This window comes from Lucilia sericata, unplaced genomic scaffold (assembly GCF_015586225.1).
Source record: "Lucilia sericata isolate MDLA Ls3-8-SP2 unplaced genomic scaffold, ASM1558622v1 Contig000006F_arrow, whole genome shotgun sequence".
NCBI classification, from domain to species: Eukaryota; Metazoa; Arthropoda; class Insecta; order Diptera; family Calliphoridae; genus Lucilia; species Lucilia sericata.
Genome location: NW_023994047.1, coordinates 803,926 through 820,750, shown reverse-complemented (window position 1 = coordinate 820,750; position 16,825 = coordinate 803,926). Strand labels below are relative to the sequence as shown.

The following is a 16,825-nucleotide window of genomic DNA, read 5'->3' as shown; positions in this document are numbered from 1 at the left end:
CTTCTTTTTTTCATAAAATTTTAGTTACATTTTTCAATTTCTTAATAAATTCTTATTTTTTGAAGTACGGTTCAATAAACAACTATTTTAAATTATTCAATTAATTCATTATCAATTCAATTTAAAATCACCAATTTTTCAATTTTTATCAATTAAGTTGTTTTATTGAATTTTCAAAATTTATAGTTTTTTTGTTTTCTTTTTCATCTATAAACCACTATACCCATCTATTGGTTTATTAATTCAGGATAATTGGCAATAATGTGTATTGCTTTGCTTACATCCGTTTAATGCAAAACGTAGTTCCGGTTTATTTAGCAACAAATTAACTGCAAACTTTGAATCAATCAAAAAACGTATAAATTTAATCAATAAACAAATAGGAATAAAGTATAAAACTAATCAACGAATATTTGAAAATAAATAATTTCCGTTACAAATTTTCAACTAAATTTTTTTATGAATTGCTAGAGGCCAACAATATAGTTTCAAAGTTTAATAGATTTAAGTAAAACTTTTATAACAGTTATAAAAAATAAGTAATAGCTAAAACTAGTTGTCACTAGTGATAATGACTTCTAAAATTTATGACCCTGAAGTAGTTTTTTTTTTCTTTTTAATATTTTACTAAAATTTAGTTTCAATTTTAATTAAAATTGGCGTATCTTTACAAGCATATCTGTATAAAAACTATATGCTGCTCATATATTCATTAAAATGTGAATGGAATGACCGAAACAACAGCCAGCCAACGCTGAGTTTTATATATTGCTGGTTGAGACGTGTGAAAATTACAATTACGTGACTAAAACATGTTAAAAACTCTAAGTGGTGTTTGGTTGAGAGTAAAAACAAACAGTCATGAATCCTTCTTAAAAATGTAGAGATACTAGTAAATACTAGTTATTTGTTGCTGTAGCTACAAAGTTTGTGTGTTTCTGATCCCAGAAACGCTATCAATGTGTTAACACAGTTACACTCACACAGAAAACATATTCACTTTTAGATGTGTGAGTATGTGTAGATAAAATAGCAGGATGGCAAGCAATCATTAAAGCGGAAATAATACAAAACTGTTGCTTGCTTTCCGGTTAGAAAGCAACAGTAGAAAAAAAATACCAAGCAAAAGAAGCACGTAACTATAATTTGGTTGGTATTCGCCACTTGAAAGTTTCTCCATTACATTCATTTAAACCAAAATTGTTGATTTCTAATGTATGTATGTGTATATTTGTTTGCATTTAAAATAAATGTTTGTCTGTTGTTGCATGCATGTTTTTCTTTCGTTTTTTAAATGTACGTAGATATGTTTATGCGAGTGTGTGTGTTTTCTAAAGTATTTGAGTTATGAATGTGTTAAATATTAGATTTGACTAGTTATTAAATATGTTTTTCTAACATACTAACAATTATCAAACAATTTACAAAAGCTATTAATGTTTATCAGTTGTGACCTTCGTATTCGATTTAATAGAGATTAAAATAAATTCTTAATTTTTTTACATAAAGATTACGGAATATTCAAATCCATATTTAAAATATGTATTTCAGTTTCAAAAGAATTTTATATATTTACGGATTTTTAAAATCCGTAATAAAAATCACAAAAATTTCTGAATCGTCATGTTTCCCTGAAAAATCACATACAAATCTATAACATAAAACAAAAGAAAAAACTTTTAATAATTATGGAAAATTGTTAAGGTTCTTTAAAGCTTTAACATTTCCAAAGATAATTTAAACTTCTTAATTAAATCTTTAGAGTGCACAGAGCTATAAACTATATACAAAAGATAATTTTGCTTTATGAAGTGCTATAAAATAATGACAATAACACTTAACCTAGTAATAAATTTATCATCACTTTGTTGTCAATAACTAGGGTTCCAATGAAAGTGTTAAATACTCGAATATTTGTTTGATGATAACGCAACAAGCTTTTATTACAGATCATTTTACCGAAAAGATAAATTTTAATTTGCATAATTTAAGATAAATAAAACAAATTTAAAGAAAAATTGTTAAGGAAAAAATGCAAAGCATTTAGATTTAGTCTTATTAAGACCTGGAAAGAGGAAAGAATGACTTTCAAAAACGCGTTACTATTCCTAGTGTTAGCTATACTGCAATTATCCCAGCAGGTATTATAAACAATTTTCAGTTTTCTTAAAAAATTATTTCTACTTTTATTTTATCTTTGGAAAAAAGTTATCCTTACCTAGTGATCCTACTTACAATGCTGGTGTGGTGGAATTTATACCAGCCATGAATGGCCAAGGCAAAGCTTTAGTTAAAGACAATTTAAAACGCATGAAAGCTATTATAGAATCCGAACAAACTAAGGATTTGGATATTTTAGTTTTTCCCGAATTTGTTTTAAACAATCTAGATATGATGACTTTTGTGCCAGATCCCAAGGATAATATTGCACCCTGTGAATTGCCGAATTATGATTGGTTTCTAACCGAATTATCCTGTGCCGTACGCAGTCGTAAATTGTATGTTGTGGTTAATATAGTGGAAAAGTTTCAATGTCTTGCCTCAGAGGAACATTGTGACGATGATGGTTTAAAGAAGTACAATACAAATATAGTATTTGATCGTGAGGGTCGTGTTATCTCACGCTATCGTAAGACTCATTTGTATCGCTATGAATGGTATAAGGAAAGTGTTTTGCCACAAGCTGAGTTGGCCACCTTTACCACAGACTTTGGGGTGACTTTTGGTCATTTCATTTGTTTTGATATGTTGTTCTATGAACCCGCTATGGTTTTGATACGTCAACTGAATATAACCGATATTGTTTATCCTACTTATTGGTTCTCGGAATTGCCTTTCTTAACGGGTAAGTTAGAAAAGAAAATAACTCTTCATGTTTGTTACTTTAAGCTGTGCTTGTTATTTTAAGCTGTGCAACTACAAGAAGGTTGGGCTTTTGCCAATAATGTGAATTTATTGGCTGCCGATGGCAGTTATCCTGCCGGTCAAAATACTGGTTCGGGTATTTATGCTGGTCGCTTGGGTCGTCTTACTGCTGTTATATATGAGCAACCCACTACCCAGTTACTTACAGCGAAAGTGCCTAAACGTCAAAGTTTATCTAATTACCAATTACCTCCCGTGGTTAAACCTTTATTTGAGCCTCATTTAGAAAGTGTTCGTTACACAAAATTGGATTTATTACGTGATTACAATGTGGATATATTCAATACCACTTTGCTAGATGAGTCTTTTACCCAAGTCAATGAAATGTTATGTCATCATAATTTTTGCTGCAGTTTTCATGTTCAAAGAGTGAAATTTGCCGATTCTAATAAACACAGTACCTACCGCTACCGTTTGGCTGCTTACCAAGGTTCTCAGACCACATTCCAACGTATTGATAGCAGCAATCAAAGTGTGTGCGCTTTAATAGCATGTACTGGTAGTGAGTTGTATACTTGTGGACATATTTTCCCCGAAAGTGTTTTAGTGGGCAATAAATACTACTTCAGTACTATAAATATAACTGGCAATTTTGTGAAATCCAATAGACGTTTAATTATGCCCAGCACTGTTAATTCTGTTATGTTACCTTTGACGGTGGACAGTTTTGAGTGGAAGGAATTGGACAGGTATGTAGGACAGACAATTTTGTAAGTTTTATTTTAAAAAATATAACTTTTATATATTTTTTGCAGTAATTCTACCACCAACATACAAATGAATTTGCTAGGACCTCAACAGGATCTCCTAACTTTCGGCATATGGGCCAATTATTATAGTACTGTCAAGAATACACACAACCTTTATACAGTGACTAAAAACGCACCAATACCAGTGCACAATTCGGCTTTTTCGTTGAACACAGTTTTTAATAATCTGTTAGTTTTGGGTTTGTTAATGTTTGTTGCTAACAATTTGTAATAACAAACTTAATTTTAGGAAATATTGGTCCTAAAATAAATTGTGTAAAGTTTTCACACAAAAATTTTAATGTTATCCTCTTATTTTGTACTCACTGTAATCGTATGCTTGAAAGGGTTTATAACACTGTATGCTCTTATTAAAAAAAAATACATGTACTAATACATTTTTAATGTGGATGTCCTTGTACCTTGACATACACAGAGTGTTTATTGTTTAATCTTTAACTGTTTGTTATTGTTCGTATGCTTTGCTTTTTCCTGGGGCTGTAAGGGGCGGCGTGTGATTATTTAATGAAAAAGGTTGCAAGAGTTAAAGTGCTGGTGATTTGGAGTATGAAATCAATGATAACCTCAAAAATAAAATGATGATGACCAAAACAAAATTGGTCTTCAGATAAAGAAAAATAAAATACAACAAATAGCTACATTGTTGTTTAATATGATGGGGAAAATTATGTTGTTTATCCTTTTTTCGTTTTTTTTTTTTTGACGAACTGCTGGACCATTAATAATTAATGTGCATCTTATGAGCTGCTAGACACTCATACCTGCGACTAACACAACGCTAACGTTAAGAATGATGGATGGCAATGACGACCATGTTCAGAATGTTAATCATATTGACAATGGGTATGAAGTAAAGTGGTTTTGTTGGCTGATTATCTCTCCAATATTTAAAAGAGTAATCACACTGTTGCTTCTAAGATGAAACAAAAAAAGTGAAACCAATTCCAAAGCATGCGTTTTAAGCAGAAGAGCAAAGAGAGTTGTTAACATCTAACGAGAGAGTATTTTCTCTTGTAATACGAATTTAGTCTCCAATTTTTAAAGAAAATCAACAACCATTAGTTTTGTATTTGTATAAAATTTAATTTCCAACAGGTAACACGCTACAAAACTCCTAAAGGATGCTGTTTAACTAATTTTCTTTTTATTTATTAGCACGTCCTCGTCCGTTTCACTGATAGTCTCACCTTACATTTAAAATGGACTGACGTTACACATTTTTGTTAAATTCAGTTTGTTTTTGCCATTATTTAATATTACTTTTACTTGGACAAAAAAATGTGAATATATCGGCCGTAATGTAAACTGTGAACTGACTTGTAGAGGGAATGAGGACTATATTTTAAACACAAACTAGGTCGCCGAGCCTGGGTTGGTGTTAAGTATGTATTTATGTGTATGTGTGCGTGCGTGTATAAGTGAGTGTCTGTTCGTATAACTTTGAGTACCTCAGCAGCAACACAGTTTAAATACTCTAAAATACAAGGCCTACAAAAGCAATGTTTTTTTCTTTTTTATGATTTTTTTCTGTACGGTTCCGTTTTGTTAGGCTGTTGGGTTTATTTGTTGGAGACAAAAGAGCAGGGTGTTTATTGTAGCATCATATGTTGTAAGGCTGCTATTTCTTATTTTTCTGCTGTTATTTTCATTATTTAGTTGTTTTTTCTGTTATTTTATCATGTCGTGTTGTTTGCTTTCAATGCTGGTGCCTGGATAACTTTCATCAACACACACATACACACAAATACTTACATATAAATAAATAAACAATAAAAGGCCTAGTAGTAAGACAACATGTTTGGCTGATACTCGCTTTAACTAACTTGTATCTACTATTAAGGGTCGCTCGTTTGGTCGGTAAAAACAAAATGTATAATAGCAAACATTTACACTGTAAGCAAAAAAGTAATAACGGCACATTTTCAAACGGAAGCGGATGTTCATATCGAAACTTTGTTAACTTGTTGTACAGAGTAGTTGAGTTGTAAGCAAATAGTACAAAAAATGTTGTATTTAATGTTGTCCAAGCGCCTTGTATTCTTGTCTCCTTTTCTTTGAATATATTTTTTTGTATTTGCAGTTATTTTTGTTGTTTCTTTGCAAATGTTTATTGAAGGGTAAATGTTTCATGTTTTTTTTTCTTATTATTATTTGCTATTTGTTATTGTTATTTGTTTTGTCTTGCTAACATTGGGTAACAGGTTGAAATTATGTACATATAAGTTTAAGATTTGACAATATTAAATTTGAAATTATCTTAAAAATATAAAAATATTTATGTTATACTAAATTATGTTTAATAGAGACAGAAACCTAGACTTATTAAATCTAATAAACAGAAATAGGCGGTAGACTAATTTAAACATTTGGTTTATTTTAGACAAAAAGTATTTTCCAGGAATCGTTCTGCATGAGTTCTTAAATCTGTTGTCCTTTTGTTACAAAATAATAAAGGGCAATATTGTGTTGGAAATAAAAATGCCTTTAGGTTAACAATTTAGTTCAGACCATTAACCTAAAGCATGCAATAACTAAGCTACAATTCAAAAGATATCATATTTCAATTTAAAATAAATTCGCTAGCAATAAATAATGTGTAAAATTTATAGTTTAAGGAAATATTAAAAGTATTCTTAATACTTATACAAACTGTTTCTTTTTCACCATTACCCTTTTAATTTTTCTTTCCTGCTACTACATCCTGTCACACAAAAAAAGGACAGACCAATACTTTACTACACAAACCAGGCGTATGATTAATATCATTTGTTGATATTATTTACCTAATACCTTGTATACTAAAGATGCCTAAAATTTCAACAAATTAGACCTAAAAAAAACATTTCAAGTTGGTGTATGTATATTTTTTGTCTAAGGAAAGCAAACGAAGGAAAATCATGACAAATGATCTTTTACTAAAATCGTATTTGCATATAAATTTTGTGTGTAAAAATTAGGAAATAATCGATAACGAATTTTTTTCTGTTTATATTCCCTCTTTATAACAAAACCTTATTTATTTAAGCGAGCATAAACAAAACGTTTCAGGACAAAACTAAAGTAGGAAAAATTGAGGAGAATATAAAAGGATTCAGGACAAAGGCAACAAGTACGTTTAAGGCATACCATAACAAAAAAAGGAGACCCTTTTTATACCATTTCATTATTTCGTTTACATTTAAGTTGCACCTTTAAGCAAAACGAACAAAAATTTAATTTCCGTTTGTACAATGTGATTTTTCATGTTTTTCTTATAACAGATGGGATTTTTTTCTACTTTTATATTTCCATAAGTTTATACACTTTATACACCCTTTTTGGTGCAAAGAAAAAGGAACTATTTATCTTGGCTTATTACTTCTGCTACTAACTACAGCAGCAGATAAGAAAACGTAAAAATAATTCTGTATTTTGTTTTTCCTCTATCTAGTATTTCCAAGTGAATAAATTTAAAAAAAAAGTTATTTATTTAGCACCAAATGTACTAAGTAAATTAGTAAAATTGTACGTTTGTGCCAGAAAAGTTTTTTTTTTTTTTTTCTTCTTTCACAATATTTCCATAACAATAAACATTTGTGTGTATTGTATTTAAGATATTGCTTTAAAATCAATATATTTCAAAAGAAATTCTACCAGTCATTTTATAAAATCTTAAAATTTTTTACCTTTAAAGGTTTTTACTTAAAGGTAGAAAGTTTATTTAAGAGAAAAACTCTTTTTTTTTTTGTATAACTATGAAATTATGGGAATGTGTATCCAGTTGGAAATTTTTATATATTTCGAAAGTGAAATTCAAAATGTATTTGATTGAAAACATGCATAAGACATTATTTTGCTATACAGTTTTACAATTTGAAAACAATTTTACTATATAGAATCAGTAGCTTGTAGTTATTATGATATCGTTGTTAAGATTTTTTTCTAACTGTTATGGTTAATTTCCCACTTGGAATCTTTGAAAATATTCGAAAATATGTTTATATGTATACATATACTGTCACTTATGTACATTTATACATAAATATATACTCTTGTATGTGTCAGGCTGTTTGGATATTTTATATACATACATATGTCTGTAACAGAAAACGATTGTCATGTCATACAATAAAGAATAACGAACTGTGCTTAATATGTACTACTAGTCGATACAATTACGAAAGAGAAAAAATTATATTTTACGTTTTCTACGTGACGTGATCTTATTTGGATTTTTTTTTTTCTTCAGAATTATAATTCACAATGTAATTTTATATTTCTTTTTACATACTCGTTTAGAAAAACAGAATTTCTGGTAATTTATTTATTTTGTTGTAAATGTTTAAGCAAATAGTTACAGTGAAAAAGAAAACAAAACATCTTGACATTTACATTAATATAAAGAAAGTAATTTAGAGTTTAAGAAAATAAAATTAATGTTTTAATTTGAATCTCTATTTACAATTAAACCTACAACTACATTGTCTATCAGGTTTTATTATATGTTTGATATTTTACTAATCAAAGTTTATAAATAATTTTTATAAGATTACAGTTCAACATAAAATACATTTTTAATAACGAACTTATTTAAAATTAACATATTTAAGTAAATAGTAAATTTAACCTCTTAAAAACACTAAAAGGTAAGTTTACATAACGCTTACTAGCATAGCATGCTTTAAAGAACTCTCAAATACAGAGCAGGATTTCATAAATATATATAAATCTAAAAAAACATTACTTTAAGTAAAAAAACATAAAATATATACAATTATTGAATATTGATTCTTATAAACAATTAAAACTACTTACATATTTACAAAAATATTAATATTATCATTTTTATCTTCGACAGCAACTAATATATGTATAAACAGACCAGGCCAATTTATTAATATATGAATAACAATCTGTATACACAAAAGAATAATAAAAATTCCACTTTAAAACGTATAAAAACCTGTGTTTTATTTATATTTTTAACTAAGAATTAGGTTATTTTCATCATTAATCATTCAAAATACTTAAAATTCCTTTCAACTACTTTAAAAAGTCCAAAAACTTCAGTTAAAATCTTAAAATTCAATTTAAATTGCAAAAAGTCGTTATAAATGCAGTAAATTAGCAGATTTTGATCTGGCAATGCTGCTTATGAAATTGTAATTTTTTGATGTTGGCAATGCCGTTTTTCGGCCTAAAATCAGCGCCATCTATTGGTGGCTCAATTTTTGTTTTGTCGAAAGAAAATCATGTCGCTCAATAGATGGCGCTGACCAAAGGTCGCTCCAGGGTTGCCACCTCTCAGAAATCAAGCAAAAAGTGGGATTGTTAAAAACTGGAATATCTCGGAAACCAGTGGACCGATCTCTGTAAAACCATAGGCTCTGGCTAGGGGAAATGTAAGACTTTCCGAAAATTTAATTTGGCAGGGTTACCAGGTTGTGGAAATAGGTAAAAATGTTATATTTATCAAGGTCTCAACAAACCATTTTTTAAAGTAATATATTTCAGGACCTAATAGAACTACTAGGATGGACCTATAGTCTATGGAATGGGTGGCATTTGAGCTTTAAAATTTTATTAGGCAGGGTTGCCAGGTTTTACAAATACGTATAATATTAAATGTTTTTAAGGAGTAACAGAAATTTGGAATAACTCCGGGAATATTGGGCCTACGAAAGAGATTTTTGGACCAGGGTTGTAGCAAGATTTGAGGATTACAAAAAAATAATTTTGACAGGGTTGTCAGGTTCTCTTTATTAAAATATTTTAAAAAATACTTTGGGACATTAGTGTGAAATAATTTATTTTATTTTGATTAAGAAATGTTAACGGAAACCTGGTAACCCTGTCAAAATAATTTTTTTTTAATCCCCAAAATGTTCTACACCCCTGGTCCAACAATCTCTTTCGTGGGCCCAATATTCCCGGAGTTATTTCAATGTATTGCTACGCCTTAAAAACCTTCAATATTATACATATTTAAAGAAAATGGCAACTCTGTCCAATAAAATATTATAGTTCGGTACCTACTATATTCATAGACCTTGGGTCCACATAGATTGGTCTATTAGATCCAAAAATATATTACTTTAAAAAGTGGTTTGTAGAGGCCTTTATAAATATAAACATTTTACCGATATGCACAATCTGGTAACCCTGCCAAATAAAATTTTCGGAAAGCCTTATATTTATCCTATTCATAGCCTAGGGTTTTATAGAAATCGGTTCACTGGTTTCCGAGATATTCCATTTTTTATTGATCCCGCAGTTTTCTTGATTTCCGTCAAAATGGCAACCCTGGAACGACCTAAAATTAGCGCCATCTATTGGTGGCTCAATTTTTGTTTTGTCGAAAGAAAATCATGTCGCCCAATAGATGGCGCTGACCAAAGGTCGCTCCAGGGTTGCCATCTCTCAGAAATCAAGAATAAAGTGGGATTGTTAAAAACAGGAATATCTCGGAAACCAGTGCACCGATTTCTGTAAAACCATAGTCTATGGTTAGGGGAAATATAAGGCTTTCCAAAAATTTTATTTGGCAGGGTTACCAGGTTGTGGAAATAGGTAAAAATTGATTATTTATCAAGGTCTCAACAAACCATTTTTTTAAGTAATATATTTCAGGACCTAGTAGACCTATTAGGACGGACCCATAATCTATGGAATGGGTGGCATTTGAGCTTTAATATTTTATTAGGCAGGGTTGCCAGGTTTTACAAATACGTATAATATTTAAGGTTTTTGAGGAGTAAGAGAAAATAAAAAAACTCCGGAAATATTGGGCCCACGAAAGAGATTTTTGGACCAGGGGTGTAGAAAGATTTGAGGATTACAAACAAATTATTTTGACAGGGTTGCCAGGTTTTTGTTAACATTTCTTAATCAAAATAAAATAAATTATTTCACACTAATGTCCCTAAGTAATTTTTACAATATTTTAATAACGAGAACCTGGCAACCCTGTCAAAATAATTTTTTGTAATCCTCAAATCTTTCTACACCCCTGGTCCAAAAATCTCTTTCGTGGGCCCAATATTCCCGGAGTTATTCCAATTTTCTGTTACTCCTTAAAAACCTTTAATATTATACGTATTTGTGAAACCTGGCAACCCTGTCTAAAAAAATTTTAAAGCTCAAATGCAACCCATTCCATAGACTATGGGTCCATCCTAGTAGTTCTATTAGGTCCTGAAATATATTACTTTAAAAAATGGTTTGTTGAGACCTTGATAAATATAACATTTTTACCTATTTCCACAACCTGGTAACCCTGCCAAATAAAATTTTCGGAAAGTCTTACATTTCCCCTAGCCAGAGCCTATGGTTTTACAGAGATCGGTCCACTGGTTTCCGAGATATTCCAGTTTTTAACAATCCCACTTTTTTCTTAATTTCTGAGAGATGGCAACCCTGGAGCGACCTTTGGTCAGCGCCATCTATTGGGCGACATGATTTTCTTTCGACAAAACAAAAATTGAGCCACCAATAGATGGCGCTAATTTTAGGCCGTTCCAGGGTTGCCATTTTGTCGGAAATCAAGAAAAATGTGGGATTAATAAAAAGTGGAATATCTCGGAAACCAGTGGACCGATTTCTATAAAACCATGTGCTATGGGTAGAACAAATATTAGGCCTTCCGAAAATTTTATTTGGCAGGGTTACCAGGTTGTGAAAATTGGTAAAATTTTTATATTTATAAACGCCTCTACAAACCATTTTTTAAAGTAATATATTTTTGGATCTAATAGGCCGATCTATGTGGGCCCATAGTTTATGGATAGAGCAGGTACCGAATTATAAAATTTTATTGGACAGGGTTACCATATTCTTTAAATATGTAAAATATTGATGGTTTTTAAGGCGAAGTACTACATTGAAATAACTCCGGAAATATTGGGCCCACGAAAGAGATTTTTGGACCAGGGGTGTAGAAAGATTTGAGGATTACAAAAAAAATTATTTTGACAGGGTTGCCAGGTTTTTGTTAACATTTCTTAATCAAAATAAAATAAATTATTTCACACTAATGTCCCTAAGTAATTTTTACAATATTTTAATAACGAGAACCTGGCAACCCTGTCAAAATAATTTTTTGTAATCCTCAAATCTTTCTACACCCCTGGTCCAAAAATCTCTTTCGTGTGCCCAATATTCCCGGAGTTATTCCAATTTTCTGTTACTCCTTAAAAACCTTTAATATTATACGTATTTGTGAAACCTGGCAACCCTGCCTAATAAAATTTTAAAGCTCAAATGCCACCCATTCCATAGACTATAGGTCCATCCTAGTAGTTCTATTAGGTGCTGAAATATATTACTTTAACAAATGGTTAGTTGAGATCATGATAAATATAACATTTTTACCTATTTCCACAACCTGGTAACCCTGCCAAATTAAATTTTCGGAAAGCCTTATATTTCCCATGGCCAGAGCCTATGGTTTTACAGAGATCGGTCCACTGGTTTCCGAGATATTCCTGTTTTTAACAATCCCACTTTTTTCTTGATTTCTGAGAGATGGCAACCCTGGAGCGACCTTTGGTCAGCGCCATCTATTGGGCGACATGATTTTCTTTCGACAAAACAAAAATTGAGCCACCAATAGATGGCGCTAATTTTAGGTCGTTCCAGGGTTGCCATTTTGTCGGAAATCAAGGAAAATGTGGTATCAATAAAAATGGAATATCTCGGAAACCAGTGGACCGATTTCTATAAAACCCTAGGCTATGGGTAGAATAAATAAAAGGCCTTCCGAAAATTTTATTTGGCAGGGTTACCAGGTTGTGAAAATTGGTAAAATGTTTGTATTTATATAGGTCTCTACAAACCATTTTGTAAAGTAATATATTTTTGGATCTAATAGACCGACCTATGTGGACCCTTAGTCTATGGATAGAGGAGGTACTGAACTATAAAATTTTATTGGACAGAGTTGCCATATTCTTAAAATATGTATAATATTGAAGGTTTTTAAGGCGTGGCAATACATTGGAATAACTCCGGGAATATTGGGCCCACAAAAGAGATTTTTGGACCAGGGGTGTAGAAAGTTTTGAGGATTTTAAAAAAATATTTTTGCGAGGGTTACCAGGTTTCCGTTAACATTTATTAATCAAAATTAAACAAATTATTTCATATTAATGTCCCAAAGCAATTTTTACTAGATTTTTACATAAATCGGCCCACTGGTTTCCGAGATATTCCTATTTTTAACAATCCCACTTTTTGAAGGGATCAGTTTGAAAATAATCTTATTTGTGATTTTAAATTTTAAATAAAACAAAGAATTTTAGGAGTTCTTAAGTAATTTTTTATTTTTGTAGTTTTTACAGGTTTTCTTTTTATAAATGAATGAAGTAATTAATCCGTATAGAAATTACTTAGTTGCCAGTAGTTGCAGATAAGGTGGGAATGATATGAGCAGTTGTTTTTAACTAGTAAATGCTAATGTATTGAATTGAACCTTAAAGCATCCTTGAAATTTGATATTGTTTATAACATCTTTTGGTGGTTTTTGTTCAGCATCTGTAAAGAAAATGTAATGATTTTGTGTTGTGATTTAAATTATTTTATTTGTGTCAGTTTTATTGATTTAATTTCTTTGGGGATTACAATAAATTTTCTATGTATTGGCCACAAATATTTAAGATAACATTCTAGAAAATAGTTTAAGACAGTTTTGTTACTACTAATATAAAAAGAAATCAAATTCATGGTTTTGTTACTAACTAAGAAAAAGTTTTATAAAATACATTTTTTATTGTCTTTTTTATAGATGTTTAATGAAACCAAAAAAATATTTATCTAAAAACTTTAATCTTTAATTTTCTGTTTTTTTTATAACATAAAACCTATTTAAAGGATACTAAAACTCGTGCCATATCTAAGGTCCACTAAAAATATATAGATTAATACAAAATAGATATTTAAAAAACAACAACTACTACAACACAATAATAAAAATACCCAACCAACATCATTACCTTTTTGACAACAATAACAAAACCATAACAAATCAATGTGATGAAAAATACGAATAAAATTAATTGATTGCTTTTCCCCCGTTTATCGCCATGTTTACGGATGAATTCCCCAAACATAAATAAATGACTTTTTATTTAAATACTGATGTAATGAGAGACTAACACTGTCAAATAGAAAGAGAATGAAGAGTAAGATTTTACTTATTTGTTGGTTTATTTGATTGTATTTGATGTTTTTATCAGTTTTATTTTTAATACATTTTGTTGTTGTAGTTGTTTATTTTCCATTTTTGCTTAGTTTGTTTACTGACTTATTCGATTATGTATTTGTATTGTATTTTCTGTGTGTGTGTGTATGTGTATTTTTGAGTATTTTTTGTTGTTGTTTTTTTTGGCATGATAAAAAAATATGTTTGTTTTTCTTTAGTATTTAAATGAAAAGTGACAGCTTAGTGACAGGCAATTTGTGGTGAATGGTAAATGAATGTACAATATTTTAAGAGTTGCCAACTGCAACAACAACAACAACAAGAACAGCAATTAAAAAATTGTTATTTAATTAAAATCCTGTTAAGGCCCCTTTTAAATCATTTACAGCAAGAAAATTGTGTCAATTATAATGTTAAAGTTTTTAAAACTTTTTGATATTTTATAGATATAAAAGAAAATTGTAATAAAAAATAAAAATGTTATTATACACTTTAATTAAATTAACAAAATCTGTATACTACTTTGCTAAACCTTTGGTTGTTACTTAATTAGAAAACATATTTTCACAAGATATTTAAATTTTAAATAAATTGAATTGACCCTTAGAAAATATAATATTAAATAGCTTGAGTTATACACTTTTGAACCTTTTTTTTTTGTTTAAATACATTTTAAGATGTAGACAATTAGGCAAAGTAAAGGCAACTTTAAAGCTACGGGTGGTATGATTAATTTCCAAGAGACTATTAATTGAATATTAAGTATACGTAACACATAAGATATAATATGTAAGCAAACATGGACATTTCTGGGAAATACAAAGGATAAAAAAGACATTCTATGGCGAGTTTGTTTTTCTTTTTAAAGAAAATACTTGTGAGAGATTTAAATATATTTAAACAAGTTTATAAAAGTGCAGGGTGTTCTTACTTATTTCTTTATCAAAATGTTTTTTCTACAAAAATTTCCCAGTTTAAGTTTATTTTTAAGAAAACTACTTTGACTTTTAGCCAGCCCCATTAATTGTTAAGTCAATGCTTTTGTATATAACAACCCATCATTTAATATCATTTACTTTTATAACTCTCTGGAGAGCGGCTATTTAAGCTCCATTATCTACCCATTGTAGACAATAAAAGGCACAAACACACACACACGCACTACACATTATCATCATTCACACAAACACACAAAACACTATTGTGTACCCGAAGGCATTTATATAGAATTTAGTAATGATGTCCTGATTGAAGATGGACATGTGATTAAAAAAAATTATACATTTTATTTTTCGTTTTATTTTACAAAAAAAGGAAAAAGTTAATGCGTATATTTATGCAGGGGTTCGAACAATAAAGGAGACATATAAAAGACATACAGTAGGGGAGAAAAAAAGTGCTAGATTTTTTAATTAAATTTTTTAGGCTTTGAAATTTAAACCAAAAATTATAAGAGATCAGAGTAAGTCATGTAAAAACAAGGATTTGTTTGCTTAAATAGTTTGAAAAAACATAAACTTTAAACAAATTCTAAAAAAAAATCAGAAATTTTTTATGTATTTGTATATTAGATACACATTTGCTTTCCATATTAAAAAAATAAGAATTTTCCTAACATGGAAAAAAATGTAAAAAAATTTGCAATGATTAATAAAGAATTTAATTCAACCGACAAACAGCATAAAATTAACGTTTAATTTTTCTTTTAATTTTTAAACATTTTCAAAATTTAAGTAGAAAAAAATATTGCTGTCATATGACTAAAATACCTTAAACTTACCTCCACTAACCCCCATAAATATGTACCATCATGTTACATGCTTAAAAGTTTATTATACGACTGTTTATCACATTCACCTTCTTCCATTCTTTAGAAAATTCCCCATCTCATCCAACAATACTAATAACCAAGACCATGTGTGCAATTCACCAGAACACCTTATGATGTGTTCTTAAGGCATCATCTTAAGCTGTTTATGTTTTGAGTCCTAATTAGAGATAGAGACAGAAAATTGTTTATTTGTTTGTTTGTGTGAACGTCTTACAAGTATGTGTGTACATCAGAGTGTATGTGTGTGATAATACATGAATATAAATACAAATACAAAACACGTTCTTGAAATAATCTTCAAATAAATCGTTTATTAAGATGACAAAATAACAAAAGTAAAAACTATAATTGGCTAATAAGAGGAGAGAAATAAGTAAGAAACATATACAACAAGGACTCGAGAAGATTAGGAGGATACACTTGAATACAGACAGACAATTGCCACTATAGACTAGACTAAAGTCTAGACTGTGGACTTTAGACTAGACTAAAGTCTAGACTGTGGACTGTAGACAAGACTATAGACTAGACTAGACTATAGACTAGACTAGACTAGACTATAGACTAGACTAGACTAGACTATAGACTAGACTAGACTAGACTATAGACTAGACTATAGACTAGACTAGACTATAGACTAGACTAGACTAGACTAGACTAGACTAGACTATAGACTAGACTATAGACTAGACTATCGACTAGACTATAAACTAGACTATAGACTAGACTATAGACTAGACTATATACTAGACTATAGACTAGACTATAGACTAGACTATAGACTAGACTATAGACTAGACTATAGACTAGACTGTAGACTAGACTATAGACTAGACTATAGACTAGACTATAGACTAGACTATAGACTAGACTATAGACTAGGCTATAGACTAGACTATAAACTAGACTAGACTAGACTATAGACTAGACTATAGACTAGACTATAGACTAGACTATAGACTAGACTATAGACTAGACTATAGACAAGACTATAGACTAGACTATAGACTAGACTATAGACTAGACTATAGACTAGACTATAGACTAGACTATAGACTAGACTATAGAATAGACTATAGAATAGACTATAGACTGGACTATAGACTAGACTATAGACTAGAC

At 29.8% G+C, this 16,825-nt stretch overlaps 2 protein-coding genes across 5 annotated transcripts in view; one reads left to right on the top strand and one right to left on the bottom strand.

Annotated features, from left to right (window-relative positions):
- Positions 1 to 2,015: 2,015 nt before the first annotated feature.
- On the top strand, positions 2,016 to 4,105 carry LOC119602057 (vanin-like protein 1). The gene is made up of 4 exons (XM_037953385.1): positions 2,016 to 2,141; positions 2,209 to 2,845; positions 2,909 to 3,614; positions 3,681 to 4,105. Exons 1-4 carry the CDS (start codon positions 2,082 to 2,084, stop codon positions 3,904 to 3,906), a joined length of 1,629 nt encoding a protein of 542 aa, XP_037809313.1. The 5' UTR covers positions 2,016 to 2,081; the 3' UTR covers positions 3,907 to 4,105.
- Positions 4,106 to 12,967: 8,862 nt separating this feature from the next.
- The window catches only part of LOC119601645 (alpha-ketoglutarate-dependent dioxygenase alkB homolog 7, mitochondrial), a 118,425-nt gene continuing 114,567 nt past the window's right edge, over positions 12,968 to 16,825 (bottom strand). For 2 of the 4 annotated variants that reach the window (XR_005231256.1, XR_005231259.1), the window contains exons 6-7: positions 15,653 to 15,860; positions 12,968 to 13,205 (exon numbers count right to left, since the gene is read on the bottom strand). The gene's annotated coding sequence lies outside the window, so the exon portion shown is untranslated. Of the gene's footprint in view, positions 13,206 to 13,663; positions 13,828 to 15,652; positions 15,861 to 16,825 lie in introns of all 4 variants that reach the window. The other 2 variants (XR_005231257.1, XR_005231258.1) reach the window with 2 other exon arrangements.